Here is a 19,359-nt window from a genome sequence, read left to right on the forward strand (position 1 = left end):
GTAAGCTACAATAGTTGGCTCTTTTCTCAACATCTACTAATGAATGGCCAATTCTAATCCTTTAATTATTGACTGTTCTAGTTAAATGATTACCTACCATCTATCCACTCTGAATGAGATACTAAAGAGGCACATGAATAATGTCATTAAAATTCATAGAAGCTACAATTTTGTTTTTAAAACTAGTGATTTCCCTATGAAGTTTAAAACATCATTTTGTATATTTCATGGAATAAAATGTTACAGTAAAAAAACCACAAATTTTTCATGGTTTACATAAAAATGAAATTGGCATGGTGTATTTTAAGGTACCTTAATTTATAATAATACACACCCAAGTGTGTTCTTTAAAATGAGGACAGTCTTTTCTATGCAGTCTTCACCACTCAACTTACCTTACCTTAACTTCCCAACTACAGAGATTCTAGTTTTTTCAAATATCTATTAATAATTCATTGAATACCAGGAGATTCCATCTTGTGTTTTACCAAAAATTCCAAGAGTGTCAAACTTCGTTGAATCAAGATGGATTTTTATACATCCCGAGGTAGTTTACCTTTTAAAGTAAGCCTGTTATCTTGCCGTCTCTTTGGTAGCACTAGGGTTTTATCAAGGCAGCTTAAAGGAAGCCACTTTCTTGTCTCTCCTCCCAGCACTAACATCCCATTTCACCTCTCCTCCCTCAGCGCATCTCAAATCTTTTGCTTTGCTCTCTTATTCCAGGAGAAATCCCAGCTACCAGAATGGTATTCATCAGATCTTAGAACCCTGCTGTAGCTAGCGGTGGGGCCTTCCACACCATGTCAGACCAGCACCAAACCAAGATTGAGAAACTCACAGAGCTTAGCTGGATGAACAGCAAACGGGTGAGCTGCAATTGCAAACAAACTGGATTGTTCTCAAAATCCTATGAGAAATACCTTGGAAGGCCAAGAAAAAGTAGTTGAGCCAAAGAGTTCATGGAGCCCAGTTTATACTGGTCTCCGAAGACTGCTGTTCTGAGATCTCTAGTGATTTGTCAGTATTTTCCCATCATCAGCACCACAAACTTTATAGGTATAAAGTTGTTTTATCTGTCTCCAATTATGTATTAACATGATTGATGGAAAATGCATGCATGTGTAAGGTAACTATATACACACTCATAGTAATCCTATTCATTCCCCTGTTCTACAGCAGAGTCCTAAGAGCACAAGATTATATAGGGCATGGCTTTTTTTCCAAGTAGAAAACAAATTCACACAAAGTACAAGGGCTATTCAAATGAGAGCCTAGATACAGTACTTTATAAACCAACAAACTTTAAGAAAGACAAGTATAAATTGCCAGCTGATCAAGTAACTGCAAAATTTTTACCAATTTAATTTTTTTGATCAGGAAGAAGAAAGGAAAAGGAAGACTATTTTTTCTCCTACCTATGATAAACATGTCAATAGCAGCTGGATTCCGAGCCATTTGGTCCTAGGTGAGAAAAAGAACATTATAATTGAGAAAAAGACATTTTACTTAATTTCTCATTGTTCATTATCTGTATCTTTCCCTGGAGACAAGGCAGAATAGATAAAAATAACAAGTGCTCTAACTAACACTCGGACATTACTCATACTTTTCAGTCCCTGCTCTTATGATTTCTATATTTAGGTCCTTTCCAAAAAGAAGAGTGCCAGGCACTTCTCAATAACAGTTAAAACGCTTATGTGCTGCCATTACTGTTACAGCGAACTAAAAAATTATCCTTTAGTTAGGAAGTTAAGGTAAGATGATATACAGCCTATTAAGAAAGGGCTTTAGATTCGGAGTCAAGAGACCTGAACAATTCTAGGTTGGTCACTTCTCTCAGTAAATGGAGGGACCAAGCCCTCATCCTACAATCTTACAGAGGTATCAAATCAAAAATGAGCTAAAATGCATGAAAATATTTAGGAAAAAAATAAAACTATGGAAGCTCTTTAAATATTTTCAATGTTATATGGAGTCACATGTCTCGGGTATCTATGATTTTCTATTTTAAATTCCTCTTTTAAGTTAAAAGTTCACATTTTTGGCAAAAATGAGGCCAGAAGATCTACAACTGAGAAATTACGAAGAACTGAAGAAGAATGAAACCAAATACCACATTTTCTGTGATCATATTTAAATCTTAACAAAAGCCTCCTAAAAAAGGATCCACACTTTTCAACAACTCAACTATGTAATGAAGAGTTTAAAAAGTTTCTATTGCACTCAGAACTTGAGTCAAATGATGTTCAAAAGCTAAATTTTTTAAGTTAGAAATGTATATTATAATTACTTCAACAAATCACTTTAGTTTTCCTTAAACTTAAATTGCCTTAACACATATCACAGCCTTCCCTCTGTGTGCACAATGGTTTGCATTGTTTTTCCACAGGTAAAATTTTCCTTTGGCATTCCATAATGTCAGAATATTATGACTGAATATTAGCCCTCTAATTAGATGGGTCTATAATCACATTGTATAATGCTCTATGCCCATTCTACAGCCCTGAAAACTCCTACTGCACACATTTATACACTCATCAGAACACATCTTATAGCCGCATTTAAACACACTTCCTACTTACTGGACATTGGTAAAAAACTTCATTTTTGTTTCGCCCCTCCGCAGCTTCCACTGCTATGTACTGACTCAAACCGGTATGTATGCAAAAAGTTAAAGGGAGACAGTATTTCAGTCCCTGTCTCTGCTGGAAGCCTCCAGCGGCTGTATCGACGTCTAACAAATCCTCCGAACGATAGTGATTGGACAGCGCCATACTTCCCAACAACCTGAGAGCACAGACAAAAATTTAATCAATTTCAGGGCCAAACAAACAGCTGTGCTTCATCTTTTTGATGAATGATAATTTCCTACTGACAGCTTTATAAGAACTGATTAACATGTCAATTACCAAAAACATTACAATTTCTTTACATTCAAACTCGAGTGGAAAGATTCTGATTTAAATTAAAAGCCTAAATGTCTAAAACGTCTAAAAAGCCTTTTTAAAAGAAAAATAGTTTACTGCTTTCAAGACTATCTTGCCGGGATATACTGATTTGCTAGTGTTTTGCTATATATGCATGTGCGACTATTTTAAAGTTTAAAGGGGTAAAACTCTGATACTTATCTTTTTTTTTTTTTTAAAGATTTTATTTATTTATTTGACAGAGAGAGAGAGGGAACACAAGCAGGGGGAGTGGGAGAGGGAGAAGCAGGCTTCCAGCGGAGCAGGGAGCCCGATGCGGGGCTCGATCCCAGGACCCTGGGATCATGACCAGGGCCGAAGGCACATGCTTAACGACTGAGCCACCCAGGCGCCCCTCTGATACCTTTATCTTGATACAACTTTTAGCTTATCCTATCCTCCCAGACAATATTAATGTAAATCAATCTAAACCTTGCCCAAATTTTCATACACTTGGGATGCATGGGGTCTAAACTGATCTCACTGCACATACATGAGAACAGAGGTATTGGTCCTTGATGGAAGGAATCCTTAATGATAGGATTCCTATCCTAAAGTCTCACTGTTTAAACTGTGGGTAGATATAAATCCCTGCATAGAAATTATGACTTGGGGGCGCCTGAGTGGCTCAGTTATTAAGCATCTGCCTTTGGCTCGGGTCATGATCCCAGGGTCCTGGGATCGAGCCCCGCATCGGGTTTCCTGCTCAGCGGGGAGGCTGCTTCTCCCTCTCACACTCCCTCTGCTTGTGTTCCCTCTCTTGCTGTCTCTCTCTGTCAAATAAATAAAATCTTAAAAAAAAAAAAAAAGAAATTATGACCTGTTTGTCGTGTCAATTCTGGGCTAATAAAGTTCTCTCTTATTTGCTCTTGAAATATGACAATTTTTCAATTTTTGTCAAGTTTCAGTTCAATAGGGAAAAAAGACTAGAAAAAAACAGCTAGTAATTTAGGCTTATCTCATCCTAACTGCCCAATATTTGATTTCTGCATACTACCTTATAATCTCAGTATGATCACCCTGTACTCACTCAACCCTCATCTAAAATGGTAACAAGGCCTCATACGATTCTTCACACACAAAGAGACGCCACGTTCCATTAAGAACAATGCAAAGTTCTCCCTAAGTTCTTACGAACATTTCTTAAGTGCAACGTCTCTGAAATAGCTTAATTTCATAAAAGAACAAAACGAGTAGGCCCAAAGTATATAGCTTTTAACACTGTGAATGAATCTGACAGCTATTGTATGTCTGCTTTTGCCAAAAGGTTCCACAATGAATACTTCCTCTTAAAAATAGGCCACTCAATTACAAGCTATGCCTGAATAGGACAAAACTCTATTTTCTTTAGTGTATGTAGCTCTGAATAAATTATTGCTTTTTACATGTATGGTACACAGAATTTACATCAAGCTCTCCAAAACAATTTACCTGGCCTATAATAGGATAAAGACCTCAAGGGTTCTGAACAGTTTTAATTAAAATATACTCGCACACACATCCACCCTACGTACAGCATGCACCCTAACCCCAACCAGACTTCATTTTTAAGTATAAAGATGCATTGATAAAAATGCTGTTTTTATGAGACATATTTATTTTAGGAAAATCAAATTCAAGCAATAGATTCTGTCTTTTGGATTCTTATAAGGAAGAAGAGGGAATTCCTATACTCCTTTAATCTGTTAAGAGTAACTACAAATTGTATTTGTTTATTTTCATTCTGGGAAATGACGTGTGTCACTAAAAATAACCCAAATGGCAAACATTCTTACCCAGGAACCACTAACTTCTGCCCATTGTGGATACGATACGAACATCGATAATCATCAGGAAGCTTGCAACCAATCTGAGCTTCCACAGCATCTAGGTCTTCCTCTCGAGCACCCTCTGCAAATGCACAAAAAAGCAAATTATGAAGAAACAATAAGCCTTATAGCTAAGGAGAAATACAATCTGCTGCTAGCCAGTGAAACAATCTTAGAACAAGTGAATTCTGTCCAAATTGTACTGCTGAAATATAGGGAAATAAGTTGAAAATTGAGAGCAACATTATTTCACTTTGGCTTGGCTCTGACATTTGAAGCACTGAGAAGGAAATTCCTCAGTTTCCTCTCAACAGGGAAAACACTGGCACTCAGTGAAATATGGAAAGGTATACAGGAGGGAGATGCATTGTAATTATTTTACATTACAATGCAAGGGTATACCTCATTTTTCTTAATCTAAACACTCACATTTAAAACGCACCCTCTATTAAAAAAAACTCTCCAGAAGTTCTCCAAACTGATGTTGTTCAAGAGTCTTGACATTGTCTCTTAATGAGAAATATAGGACATAGATAGATATAGATTCATACTGTGGGGAAGCCACTAATTTAAATCCAATTTTGCACATTTGTCAGCTTGCCATCTATTCCAGCTTTAAAAAGCAGGAAGTGATTACAAATACCAAAAGAAGAGATTCATTTCCAGTAATGGTTCACCAGGTGGTTGGAGCAAACCTCTTGCTGAGAACTAGAAAAGTGGAACAACAGCAAATTGGTTTCAAGGCTTTTGGAGAACCTCAAAGACAGTGAGAACGGGGCAGAGAGGCAATCACAAGAACTGGGAAACTGAAAGGTTAGCCGGGCCTTTGGAGCAAGCCTGTCTTGGAGGCAATTGCCAATTCTGAAAGCAGACCTGTGGCCGAGAAGCTGAGCAAAACTTACAGCAGCATACAGAGAGAATTTTCCAAAATCGATGAAACCATCAAACCATAGATTCAAGAAGCACTATAAACCCTGTGGAGAATAGTTATAAAGAAAATCATATCGGGGCGCCTGGGTGGCTCAGTCATTAAGCATCTGCCTTTGGCTCAGGTCATGATCCCAAGGTCCTAGGATCGAGCCCCACATCGGGCTCCCCCTGCTCAGCGGGAAGCCTGCTTCTCCCTCTCCCACTCCCCCTGCTTGTTTCCCTCTCTTGCTGTATTTCTGTCAAATAAATAAATTTAAAAAAAAAGAAAGAAAAGAAAATCATATCTAGGCACATTATTGGGAAACCGCTGAAAATCAAAGGCAAAGAGAAATCTTAAAAGGAGCCAAAGAAGGGGAAAATCCATACAGTCACTTTGAAAGGAACAACAATAAGACTAACAGCTACATTCTCAACAGAAACAATAGAAGGCAGAAGGATAGCTTCAAAGTGGTAAAAAAAAAAAAAAAAAACCCGTTGACTAGAATTCTATATCCACTGAATACATACTTCAAAAGTGTGGATAAATACATTTTTGAACAACAACAAAAAAATCTGAAAAACTTCAGCAGTAGCAGTACCTCATTTAAAAAAAATACTAAAAGGAATTCTTCAGGTAGAAGAAAAATGATCCCAGATGAAAGCATGAAGATTCAGGAAGAAATGAAGAACAATGAGAAAAGGTAAAAATGGAGGTAAATCTAAAATAAAATAGAATATATAAAATAATAATAATGTTTTCAGGGATAGAAAATACGTTCAAAATTAAAATCACAAAAACTATAGTATGAAAGGCAAGAGGGTGATAACTGAGTATTCTAAGGCTCCTTTTATTGACCAGGAAGTGGTAAAAATAAAAATTTACAATAGATTTTAATTAAATCAGAGATGCATCATTTAATCTCTAGGGTAAATCACTAAAAATAATAAATAAGAAAGGGAGGTACAGAATAAAAGATAAGAAGAACAGAAAAAAAGGAACACTTGCTCAGGAGCACAAATAAAAAACAAATAAGAACACAGTATATTGGGGCGCCCGGGTGGCTCAGTCGTTAAGTGTCTGCCTTCTGCTCAGGTCCTGGAATCAAGCCCCGCATCAGGCTCCCTGCTCAGTAGGAAGCCTGCTTCTCCCTCTCCCTCTCCCCCTGCCTGTGTTCCCTCTCCCACTGTCACTCTGTCAAATAAATAAATAAAATCTTTAAAAAAAATTTTTTAAAAGAACACAGTATATTTAAACTCAAATACATTAGTAATTACATTAAATATAAATAAACGAAATAATCTAGTATTAAAAGACTGACCAGATAAAAAACACAATCCTGTACAAGAGGCACATCTTAGAGATGTAGATATGTAACAGAAAGTTAGAATAGCTGTACTAAAATCACTAAAATAGACCTTAAGGCACCCAGCATTATCAGAGGTAATGGAAGGTTTTTTGAAATGGCAAAAAGGGTGCACCTAATAACCCAATTTCAAAATATATTTTTTAAAGTAACAGAACTGAAATGGAAAAAAGATGTATCCACAATCATAGTTATTAGTTTTCTACTGCTATACTATTAGCAGCTTAAAACAATATGCATTTATTATCCCATAGTTTCTGAAGGTAAGAAGTCTGGGCATGACTGAATTGGATTCTCTGCTCAGGTCCCAGAGGCTGAAACCACCATGTCAACTGTGGCTGCTATCTCAGGTTATGCATCTTATGCTTGGGGTCCTCATCCAAGTTCACTGGTTATTGTCAGAATTCATTTCCTTGCAGTTGCTCAACTGGGGCCCTCAGCTCCTAGAAACTACCTGCCATTCTCTATCACCTGGGCCTGAGCATGCCAGCTTGCTTACTCAAAGCCAACAGGAAAGACCCATGCTTCAAAATCTGCCTTCTGGAAGGGCCCAGTTTTTAAGGGCTCACCTGATTAGGTCAGGCCTGTTCAGGATAATTTCCCTTTTGACTAACGATTAACTCAAATTCAACTAATTTGGGACCTTAATTACATCTGCAAAGCCCATTCACCTTTGTCATCTATTACCTAATAACAGGACTGAAATCAATTATATCCACAGTACCACTCACACTCAAAGGAAGGCTATTATTAATACCAGGCATGCACAGTGAGGGTAGGAATCTTTGGAGCTATCTCATAATTCTGCCTACCACACTGATAAGTTTTAACATACCTCTCTCAGTAACTAACAGAACAAGTGGACAACAATAAATAAATAAAATAAAATAAAATAAAATCAGTAAGAGTGCAAAAGATTTGAACAAGACTAACATTTTTTGCCTAAATTATATACATAGTACTGAATCCAACAATTGCAAAATATACATTCTTTTCAAGTGTACAAGGAACATTTACCAAGAGAGATTATATGCTTGACCAGAGAACAAATCACAACAAATTTCAAATGACTCAACTTATATATTCTCTGATATTCTCTGATCCTAGCAGAACTAAAGTATAAATTATATTAAGAAAATTACCAAAAAAACCCCCAAATTTTTGGAAATCTAGCAATACATCTCTATATAAACCTGTGAGTCAAAGAAGAAATCAAAAGAAATCAGAAAATATTTTGAGCTGCAGGTTAATGAAAATACAACATATTAAAACTTATGAGATAAAGCTAAAGCTATGCTTAGAGGGAAATTTATAGCAAAACAATTGAAGAAAACAAAGCCTAAAAATTTATGATCTAATCATCTCAAGTCAAGGAAAATGCCACAGTAAACTCAGAAAGAAATCAGAGAAATTAATGAGATAATAAGAAATGAATATAGGGAGAACTGACAAAGGCTACGCCAGTTCTTTGAAAAAGCTAATAAGATTAAACCCTACCAGCATGTGACTCTCGATCTCAGGGTTGTGAGTTCAAGCCCCACATTGGGTGTAGAGATCACTTAAAATAAAATCTTAAAAAATAAATTAGTAAATAAACAAATAAAATTTTACCTAATTTCCATGTTCTTTTTTCCTAATTATCAAACTTGGGAAAATTCCCAAGAAGTCCACCAATCCTCAATAAACACTCCTAAAAATAAAAATGTCATGATTTCTTTCTGGATCTCACTCGCAACAGGGCCATGGCTAAGGACACAAGTTATCAGCCTCGCTGCACAGCTTGCCAGAAGCCGTGAGTCAGCCTGCTCCCACCAGAAGACTGGAAGCAAGTCACCCATCTACTTCATGGCTCAGGTTTTGCACTGGAGAAACTGAAAATAAAGCACCTGCCCCTGTTTTATGTAAAAGAAAAAAAGAAAAAAAAAAAGATTAACCCCTACCTAGTAAGACTGATCAAAAAATAACAGAAAAAGCACACAAGAGGCGCCTGGGTGGCTCAGTTGTTAAGCGTCTGCCTTCGGCTCAGGTCATGATCCCAGGGTCCTGGGATTGAGCCCCACAATGGGCTCCCTGCTCCTCAGGAAGCCTGTTTCTCCCTCTCCCACTCCCCCTGCTTGTGTTCCCTCTTTCGCTGTGTTTCTCTCTGTCAAATAAATAAATAACATCTCTAAAAAAAAGAAAAAGCACAAAAAATATCAGAAATGGAAATGTGAAATCACTACAGATCCAACAAGCACTGCAAAGGTAAAAGGATATTTTAAAAAATTTCACAGCAATATATTGGAATATGTAAATAAAGTGGACAATTTCCTAGAAAAATACTCAAGTTTACATAAGAATAAGTAGAAAATCTGAATAGTCCTATATCTAATAAAGAAATTGTATTTTTAACTTAAAACCTTCCCACAATGAAAACTCCAGAATTGAATGGCTTCACTGGTGCATTCTATGAATAATTTAAGCAAGAAATAATATCAAGCTTATATAAACTCTTCCAGAGAACAGAAAAAGAAGTAATACTTCCTGACTGGTTTTATAAAGCCAGCCTCATCTTGATACCAAAACCTGACAAGAACATTTCAAGAAGGAAAAATTACAGGCCAAAGTTTCTCATGAACATAGATGTAAAAATTCTAATCAAATACTAGCATATCAAATCCAACATTCAAAGAGGATATTACAGGGCGCCTGGGTGGCTCAGATGGTTAAGCGTCTGCCTTCAGCTCAGGTCATGATCCCAGGGTCCTGGGATCAAGTCCCGCATCAGGCTCCCTGCTAGGCGGGGAGCCTGCTTCTCCCTCTGCCTCTCTCTCTCTCTCTCTCACTCTCATGAATAAGTAAATAAAACATTAAAAAAAATGGATATTACAGCCAAAATTAAGTTTATTCCAGAAATGCAAAGTTGGTTTAATATTCAGAAAAAAATCAATGAATGCAATTTGGGACATTAACAGAATGAAGTAGGAAAATCATGTGATAATCACAAGGTTGGAAAGTCACTTGACAAAAATTCAAGGATCCATTTAAAACACAAAAACAAAAACCCTCTCCACAAACTAGGATCAGAAGAGACTTTCTTCAAAGTGATAAAGACTATCTATTAAAAAACCTACAGCAAACATCATTTAATATTTTTTTTGAAGATTTCATTTATTTATTTGACAGAGAGGGAACACAAGCAGGGGGAGTGGGAGAGGGGGAAGCAGGCTTCCTGCTGAGCAGGGAGCCCGATGCGGGGCTCGATCCCAGGACCCTGGGATCATGACCCAAGCCGAAGGCAGATGCTTAACGACTGAGCCACCAAGGCGCCCCAGCAAACATCATTTTTAAAGGAGAAATGTTGAAAGTTTTTCCTCTGTGATCAGAAAGATAAGGACACTCATTATCATCATTCCTATCCAATACTGTACTGAAGGCCCTAGTCAGTGCAATAAAGCAGGAAAAAAAATGACATGAAAATTGGAAAACTAGAAATAAAACTGTCATACTTAATATCCTTAGGGAAATGCAAATTAAAACTACTACTACATATCTACTAGAAAGGCTGAAAAAAACAACATTAAAGTGCTGGTGGGAATGTAAAGTTTTAGAACCACTTTGGAAAATTAATAGTATCTTTTGAAGTTTAATATAAGCATACTCTACAACCCAAGAAACTCAATCCTAGATATTTACCTAATGAAAGTATGCTCATATGTACATCAAAAATTATTTGCAACATTATTTATAATAGCCAAAAACCTAGGGATAACCCAATATCCATCAACAGTAGAATGAATCTATAAATTATAGTCTACCCATATAATGGTAGGCCATACTCGCGACAAAAATGAAAAAACTACTGTTACATACAACACAGCTGAATCTCACAAACAAAATAGAAAAAATTCACACAAAATATATACTTAATCATGCAAATTATATAAAGTTCAAAAAGAGAGAAAACTACTCAGTGGCATTAGCAATCAGGGGATAGTGGTTACTTCTGAGAAAGAAGGAAGAGTCTAGGTACAGAAAATCATTCTACTTCTTGACCTGGAGGGTGTTACAATGGTCATGTTTACGTTGTGATAATTTGCCGAGCTGTACACTTAGAATCCACACACATTTTGTATGTTACTAGTGATGGCATGTGGATATCACGTGTCCCTAGGTATGATATGATAAGAGGGGCACTTCACCTTTGTGGTAATCTTTCTAAAAGCCCATTACTCCAATCTAATCATAAGTAATACTTCAGGCAAAGCCAATTTGCGGAATATTCTACAAAATATCTGACCAGTACTCCTTCAAACTGTCAAGATCATGCAAGACAAGGAAAGACTGAGAAACTGCCACACACCAGAAGACATTAAGGAGACATGACAATTAAATGCAATGTGGTATTCTGGATTGAATTCTGGAATCCAAAAAGGATATTAATGGAAAATGTGGCAAAATCCAAACAAAGTCTGGAGTTTAGTTAATAGTAATGTGCCAACAAAAACTGTAGCTTTGACAAACGTCCCACAGGGAGATATGTTAGGGGAAACTGAAACTGGGTGAGGGGTGTACAAGAACTCTCTGTACTGTCTTTGCAACTTTTCTGTAATCTAAAATTACTCCAAAATAAAAAGTTTAGGAATAAAAAGGTTTAGTACAAAAGAAAACAAGTTGAAGAGCTGCCTGAGTCAGAAATTGATGAGGATAGAAACTAATATTGGTATGGTCAGTGCTACATGTTGGACATTAGAACATTAAGAAACTAAGAATTTCTTGAAGAGACAGCTGGACAGAAAAAAGTAAAACAACAAGAGAAAAATATAATGAAATACATGGTTACAATACAACAAAATCAACGTTTAGAGGGGCATCCTGTTAAACGGAGAATTTGGGAGCTACCCAGACCAGGTTCAAATCTCAGCTCTACCACTTACTAGCTCTGTTATCTCTGGCAAGTTATTTCACCTCTTTAACCCTGTTTCATCTGCAAAATGGGGGATAATACTACCTACTTGAGACAATTATCCTGAGGACTAAATAAGTTCCCTCTGCTTAATAAAGTGCTTTCCTGGCACTCAATAAATGTTCATTTACTTTCCTTGCTCCTTAGCCTACTTCTGTGAAAAAGCAGGGAAGAGGTTACCAGGAGTTACCCATCACTTACTAGTTATGGGACCTTGTGTAAGTCACCTAAAACTCCTCTGAGCCTGTTCCTTCACCTGTAGAATGAGGGAACTAGTATAAATCAGGGATTGGCAAACCACAGCCTGTAGATCAAATCCCAGCTTGCCGCCTGTTTCATAAATAAAGTTTTCTTGGAACACTGCCATCCCCTTTATTTAGGTATTGTCTATGGCTGCTTCCCCACAATAACAGGAGAGTTGAATAGTTGTGATGGAAACTCTCTCTCTCAAAGACTAAAATATTTACTATCTGGCCATTTAAAGAAAAAGTTGGCTAGCCCCTGGTCTAAATGATCTCAAAGGCTCCTTTCAACTCTAAAGTTCTAAGCCCCCATGTAAGGTAAATATGAAATTCGAAGATAAATGATATATACCATTAGATAATTCCAAGTTACTCTGTAAAACTTTCCCCAAGTCTAGTGCCTATTTGCTTTCCAAGTTTCCTTTCTATCTCTGCCATCTCCATAACCTTGAGACTGAGTCAAGGACTGTGGCCCTTGAGGTGAATAGCTAGTTCCTGACTCAGTACTACAACTCATAGGCCTGGCATCCCTAGTGTACCCAGCATTCTAGATATCGAACAGCTTTTACCCCATTCCAGCTCACGGCAAAACCCCCACAGAACTGGCACCTGGCAGTAAAACAGGGGCTATCAGGGAAGTCTCTGACAACCTCACCTCCAACCACCAGGTACAGAACAGTAAGCAGCAAACCTGCGAATGCCAAATGGAGGAAAAAAAAAAAAAGGAGGAAGAAAGAAAAAGAAAAGAAAAAGAAGCTGCTATGTATCTTTAGTTTCTTCCTTTCTTGGTAGCTCTGTGCCTGAAAGGAGAACCATGCCTACATTTTCATATTCTAAATGTCCTAATATTGGACTAGCTCTCTAAGAGTCCTAAGGCACTCTGTACAAAATAGAATAGGTCCTCTCTCCCTTCAATTGTTAAGACCATAGCTCTGGTGTCAGCTATATATTCAAATCCTGGCTCTTTTATTTTGTGATGGCAAACGACTTGCTTAGTTTATTATGTCTTAGGTAGTTCACCTATATAACGAGAATAATAATTGTCTACACCTCGTAAGATTTTGGCAAATTAAATGGGATAATATGAGTACTTAGCTTAGTGCCTTACTTTGTGTATAATAAAAAATAGCTATTACAAATCCTTACCTATTTTATTTATCACCACCAAATACCTATTTTTGGAATTACTTTCCTCTTGCAATTATTTAACCCCACATACCAAGTGGATATTATTCTTCCCCCCCCAAAAAAAGAAAAGAAAAAAAAATCTATTAAAGATATTAATCAAGGATACTTTCCTTCAAAGCTCTACTCTCTCTACCAAATCACTCTTTCCTCTCCCTCCCAGCAATTCAGTTTGAAGCACCTAGTCATGCGATCCTGGTCTGTATGAAATTCATGTTTGCATGGGAAGTTACAGTGGAAATATGACATGTAAAAGGAATACTGTTTCCAAAGAGACCTTAGTTCAAAAGGAATACATGTGAGAACTGATTCCAGTTTCAGCTCAGTAGAACCAAAACATGTTTAAAATTCCTTTGGAGAAATCTGAAAAAACCTGGAAGCTAAAGCAGGTAAGTAGCAATATATCTGTAATCTGTTTATGTACTTTCTTGGGCAAAAATCAAATTAGTGGGAAATAGCTTGTTAATATTTCTTGCCAGAGTTGGACAATAACAGTATAGTAGAAAGACCACAAATTCTGAGGTCAAATAGACCTTAGTTCAAATCTTAGTTTTCACTATTCTGTAAATGTCAAAATAGGGATGAAAGCTTTCCTTACTTTATTATGCTGCTCTTATACTCTGAAAGATCCAGGTCTTTAGTATTTGGTCTTTCTAAATTGTTAGATTATCAAACAAAACTTTACTTGCACTAAAAATAAGAAAGAGGGTTAACACAGGAGGCCATTTTTCGATTAAAAAAAAAAAAAACTCCTTTGAAAGAAATCACAATAGTTATCCTCAAGCTATCTTAGTGTTAGTGAGCTTATTATAAAACAAATATAAAGGGGCGCCTGGGTGCTCAGTCGTTAAACATCTGCCTTCGGCTCAGGTCATGATCCCAGGGTCCTGGGATCGAGCCCCGCATCAGGCTCCCTGCTCCGCAGGAGGCCTTCTTCTCCCTCTCCCACTCCCCCTGCTTGTGTTCCTTCTTTTGCTGTGTCTCTGTCAAATAAATAAAATCTTTAAAAAGATTAAAAAATAAATAAAACAAATATAAGGACACTAGGAGTTCGGCTTTCCCTTCTAATAAATAATCACGTGGGTCCCAAGGCAGGCAAAAATGGGACAAGCAGTAGAGCAAGGGTCCTTTTAACAAGACAGGCTTCCTATTTCCTTGGCCAAATGTGAATGGTGAATTACAGATTAGCATAGATGATAGAAACCCAAAGTTATTTAACCTATTTATACTATAGTTACTAAAATGAAGGGAGACCCTGCATTGCCAGTACCTTTCAGAGATAAAACCATCCGAGGACATCTGGGCTCCAAATATTTCTTGAGATCATCCCAGGCCTTTTTAATAGCAGCATAATGGTCAATGTATCTTCCTACATCAGAGTAAGTATCTATGAAGAGAGATTTCCAACACTGATTCTTCTGTGTTTTCTCTTCCCTAAATAGATTTTAAAACATGAGATTAAAAATCTTTTGAAATGAAATTAAACACTTACCAACATACTTTATTGGGAATTTGTGCTTACTTTTGCCTTCCTTTTCATTTATTTTAGCTACAAATGAAGACTAGATAGCAAAAGTGATACATACATCAAAAAATCTAACAGGAGTTATTGCTGGCATGGTGGGATTATGAGTCACCTATTTTCTTACTTTCTACTTATTCTTTTCCCTAAGTTTTCAAATCCTTAATAAAATATAATGTGAATTGTATTGGAGGTATGAATTTCAACTTACTCCTTAAAGCATACCAATTATAAAGTTTTAAAACACATATGTAGTGGTTCTATTTTAGAAATTATTCAGAATTTAATGATATAATACTACTAATCTAATTTATCTACATTGGATTAGCCAAGAAATCATATAGCACTCAGTGTAATCACATGACTTAATATCTCTATTTGGTACAATTCCACAAACATTTATTGAGTGTCTAACTCAGCCACTGAGGACATTAAAAATGAAGCACCTTTTTTGCCCTCAAAAACATATATATTCTATATTTTGAGAAAGAATGAAGTGTCAATTTATGAGTTGGAAGCGGTATAGGATAAGGCAGCCACAACGGGCCTTCTGGTATCCTGCTAATGAGGTTGGACTTTATCCTGTAGGGAATGGAGAGCTACTGAAGGGTTTTAACAGGGGAGTTGAAAGAGCAGAATTGTGGTTGTGGTTTGGGAGGTATGTAAACTAGAGGCACAAGAGATGAGTCAAGAGGGTTTTGAGTAGTCCAGGTAAGAGATGATGAACTGAACTAAAACTGGTAGCTAGATGAAATGAGAAGGAAAATTCAAGAAATATACAGAGGCTAAAATCAGAAAGGCTTGGTAACTGAATGAATGTAGGGACAGAAAGAGAGATCTAGGATGATTCCTGTTTCTGGCATAAATGCCCAGGTGGATGCTTCTGCCATGAGGACTAGGAATGCAGGAGGATCAGGTTTAGGGATGGTGAAAAGAACAATTCAGGGTGTTGTTTTGGCTGGGAGGCAGGGGTGGGGTGGGGTGGGGGCAGGAGCTGGAAGCAAAGCATCTTTTTATTAATCAAAATAATATATATACATATTATCAAAACCAAAAAGGACCAAAGAACTTATGATGAACAATTAGTCTCCTAGCCTAATCCCAATCCTTCAAAGGAAACTTTAGTTATTTCTGCAAGTTATCTCTGTAATTCTAGACGTTCATGCCTCTACACTTGATTTATCAATTTTACATCTATCTACTGATACCTCAAAGTAAAAGATCAGTTCATGGCAACACTTAAAATGTCTTCTTCCCCATTCTTCCTCCTCCCAGTGTTTGATAACCCTGTTATATTTCATTCTATTAGGTAGCTTGCAGCTTTAAATAATATACTTAACCTCTACTTCTTGCTTTGCCAACTTGTCACTACTTGATTCCCCTCGATCTAAGAAAAAGATATTGGCAACCCTACCCTCCCTTTCATCTTTCCCAACTGCCAGCTTCTGTTAACTGCACTTTGATTCTGTCAAATTTATTAACATTTACTAAACTCAGAAAGCCCTTGTGGGTGATCCAATTAAGATCTCGGTGGGGATGTCAGGGATGGACACTCAGGTTTGGGAGGAAGGAGCACACAAGCAGCCACCATAAATGGCAACAGTGCACGCAGAATTCATAGAGGGAGAAGAGCGGTGGCCCAAGGACAGAAGCTTGGAGAACACCAGCAGTTACTGGCAGGCACAAGGAGAGCCTCAAAGGAGATAAAGAGACAAGGGTGACAGAAGAGAATTGGGACAGACTAGTGTCATGGAAGCCAAGGGCCGAATTTCAAAATTACATTATTTCCTGAATACTCACTCAGATATCAGCCAGTATTTTTTGCAATGTCTTCTCCACAGTGGATCGTGACTTGATAGCTGGCTAAGTCTTCGACTGACATAGCAACAACTGGCAATAACCAGATTCATGGTTAGTATAAAACAAAATAAAACAATTTAGAACTAAAGATGAAAATATTCAATGTTGTTTTCTTTCATTCCTTTTGCTTTTCTTATTTCCTACTTTCTACCCTTATAATTGTAAAACAATATTTTCTAAAACCTGTTTAGCATGTTAGCTAGTATAATTACCTTGTGAGTTGTGAAATCTTAACTATTTGAGTTCACAAATAAACCCCAAAACCTCTGCAACTGTAATTTTCATATGAAAGTCTATAAAACATATAAACCACTGGAGTTAATTTCAAATCAAAGAGTTTTCCTACACTTATTATTGGGACGGTATTTCTACATAGAGGAAGAAACGTTAATCAGGTGTAAACAAAACAGTTTTCTTTTCAAGATCTGTGACACATTTGTTATTAAATACATAAGCCTTTTGTCTGTTTTGTTCCAAATTTTTCTTAAAGGAAAGAAATATTGCAGCCAAAATCAATCTTAATTATAGCAACTATTGGAGAGCCCATTTATAAAATACATCGGATTCATAATAGTTCTAATTCAATATCTATAGCGATCCAAGTTAGTATCAGCTACTCAAAATCACGGAATGTTGGAAATAATTTTATTATATAGAGATTTCTAATACAATAGTGCTCCAGTCCTGTAAAGACTACCCTAATTAATTTGCAAAAAGAATGAACCTAGGATTAGGAAAATGGATTTCTATCCTCTCAGAAGAGGAATCACAAGTTATAGAAAGTTGATACTCAAAGATCTCAGTTGGGCAATAGGTAGTCAATTAAGTGAATCTTAAATTACATGGAATTTGTCAAGGCCATGATTGGGGCATGTTAAAAACCAACTGATGGTAAACAAAATAGCCTTCGTTCGATTTTCAGATTTCACACAAATAATCCTCCTCATCCTTTTCTGCCAAGCTGAGGAAGTGCCCAAACAAACACTTGCAAACAGGAATCCCTCCAGTTTTGTCAGAGTCCACTCCCTCTTTTCTTGATCCTTCCCTCTCCACTGTCTCAAGAGGTAAACAACAAAAAAGAATCTCTGGAATAAGCACCAAAGGAGATTTTGATGCACATGAAGGATGAGAACAACTGTTCTAGACATTCTGACTCTGTTGGCTTGGGGTAAGATCTGTATCTTGAGCATGTGTATGTTTAAAAAAGTGTCACATGTGGGGTGCTTGGGTGGCTCAGTCATTAAGTGTCTGACTTTGGCTCAGGTCATGATCCCAGAGTCCTGGGATCGAGCCCGAGATGGAGCCCCACATCAGGCCCCACATCAGGCTCTCTGCTCGGCAGGAAGCCTGCTTCTCCCTCTCCCACTCCCCCTGTTTGTGTTCCCTCTCTCGCTCTCTCTCTGTCAAATAAATAAATAAGATCTTAAAAAACATGTAATTCTGATACATAGTAAGGGTTAAGAATTAATAGTATGCAATAAATCACCCTGGAATGGGGGAGATCCACATTGTACAGCTGATATTACACAATGATCCCAAGAGACTACTCCAATCCAACCTGATCCAGTCAGTAAATATGTATCAAAAACTTTGGAGCTCAGCAATGGTCAGGACACTTGGCAAAGTGGAGCTGTACAGCGCAGGAAAGAAGTTGTAGTCCACTGGAAACTTTTCTGTAGATAAAATTTGATGATGTTTGTGACGGTTAATTTTATGTGTCAACTTGCCTGGGCCAAGGGATACCCAGATAGCGGGTTGAAGATTATCTCTGTCTGTGTGTGTCTGTGAAGATGTTTCTGGAAAGGATCAGCATTTGAAATGGTGGAATGTGGGTGGTCCTCATCAAAACCACTGAGGGCCTGGAACAGAACAAAAAGGTTCCTACCCAAAGCATTTAAAATAAAATCTGATCCCCCTCATCTTGGCTCACAGGGTCCGGCATGATCTCACCAGTCTCTTCTCAAGGCACTCTGCCTGTGAGTCACTCCCTACCTTCCTGCAAAACATTCTAGCACCCATCCTGGCTATGCTACTGTCCAATCAGCTTCTGAATACACTGTTCCCTCTGCCAGGACTGCTCTATGCCAACCTTCATAGATGGCAACTCCTTCCAATTTGAATTGATCATCCCTCCCTCTCATTCCTTTACAGAGCAATTGGTTTATTTCCTTCATAGCAAACAGCAACTCTTGTAATTATGCACTTTGTTTTCCCATCTTGCCTACAAGACTGTAAAGCTTCCTAAGAGGGGCCTTATCTGTCTTGTTCACTATTATATTCCCAACATTTAACCAGCTGGCACTGAAAAAAAAAAATCTGTTGAATAAATGGTGAATACTAAGATAAACAAAACAGTCTTTACTTTTAAGAAGTGCACAACCTATCTGGTATGGCAAATAAACTCTGCAGAGGAAGGAAGAAGGTAGAAGAATCAGGAGAAGGGGTCTTAAATAAATTCCATCTTGCTAGGGTGAGAAAAGGTGGGCAAGGCATTCCAGACAGGGTCAAGAGCTTAAGCCATAGAACAAAAAAACCTAAATGTGTGGTATGTTGGCAGA

General features: G+C 37.3%; 1 protein-coding gene across 3 annotated transcripts in view; it reads right to left on the bottom strand.

Annotated features, from left to right (window-relative positions):
• Nucleotides 1-19,359, bottom strand: part of FBXO3 (F-box protein 3) — a 31,803-nt gene that overhangs the window by 10,946 nt on the left and 1,498 nt on the right. For 2 of the 3 annotated variants that reach the window (XM_027579218.2, XM_027579220.2), the window contains exons 2-6: nucleotides 16,742-16,831; nucleotides 14,690-14,853; nucleotides 4,742-4,856; nucleotides 2,583-2,787; nucleotides 1,416-1,461 (exon numbers count right to left, since the gene is read on the bottom strand). In XM_027579218.2, coding sequence (XP_027435019.1) covers nucleotides 1,416-1,461; nucleotides 2,583-2,787; nucleotides 4,742-4,856; nucleotides 14,690-14,853; nucleotides 16,742-16,831 — 620 coding nt within the window. Of the gene's footprint in view, nucleotides 1-1,415; nucleotides 1,462-2,582; nucleotides 2,788-4,741; nucleotides 4,857-14,689; nucleotides 14,854-16,741; nucleotides 16,832-18,287; nucleotides 18,466-19,359 lie in introns of those variants that run through there. The other variant, XM_027579219.2, reaches the window with a different exon arrangement.

The sequence above is a fragment of the Zalophus californianus genome, chromosome 11 (genome assembly GCF_009762305.2).
Source record: "Zalophus californianus isolate mZalCal1 chromosome 11, mZalCal1.pri.v2, whole genome shotgun sequence".
Taxonomy (NCBI): domain Eukaryota; kingdom Metazoa; phylum Chordata; class Mammalia; order Carnivora; family Otariidae; genus Zalophus; species Zalophus californianus.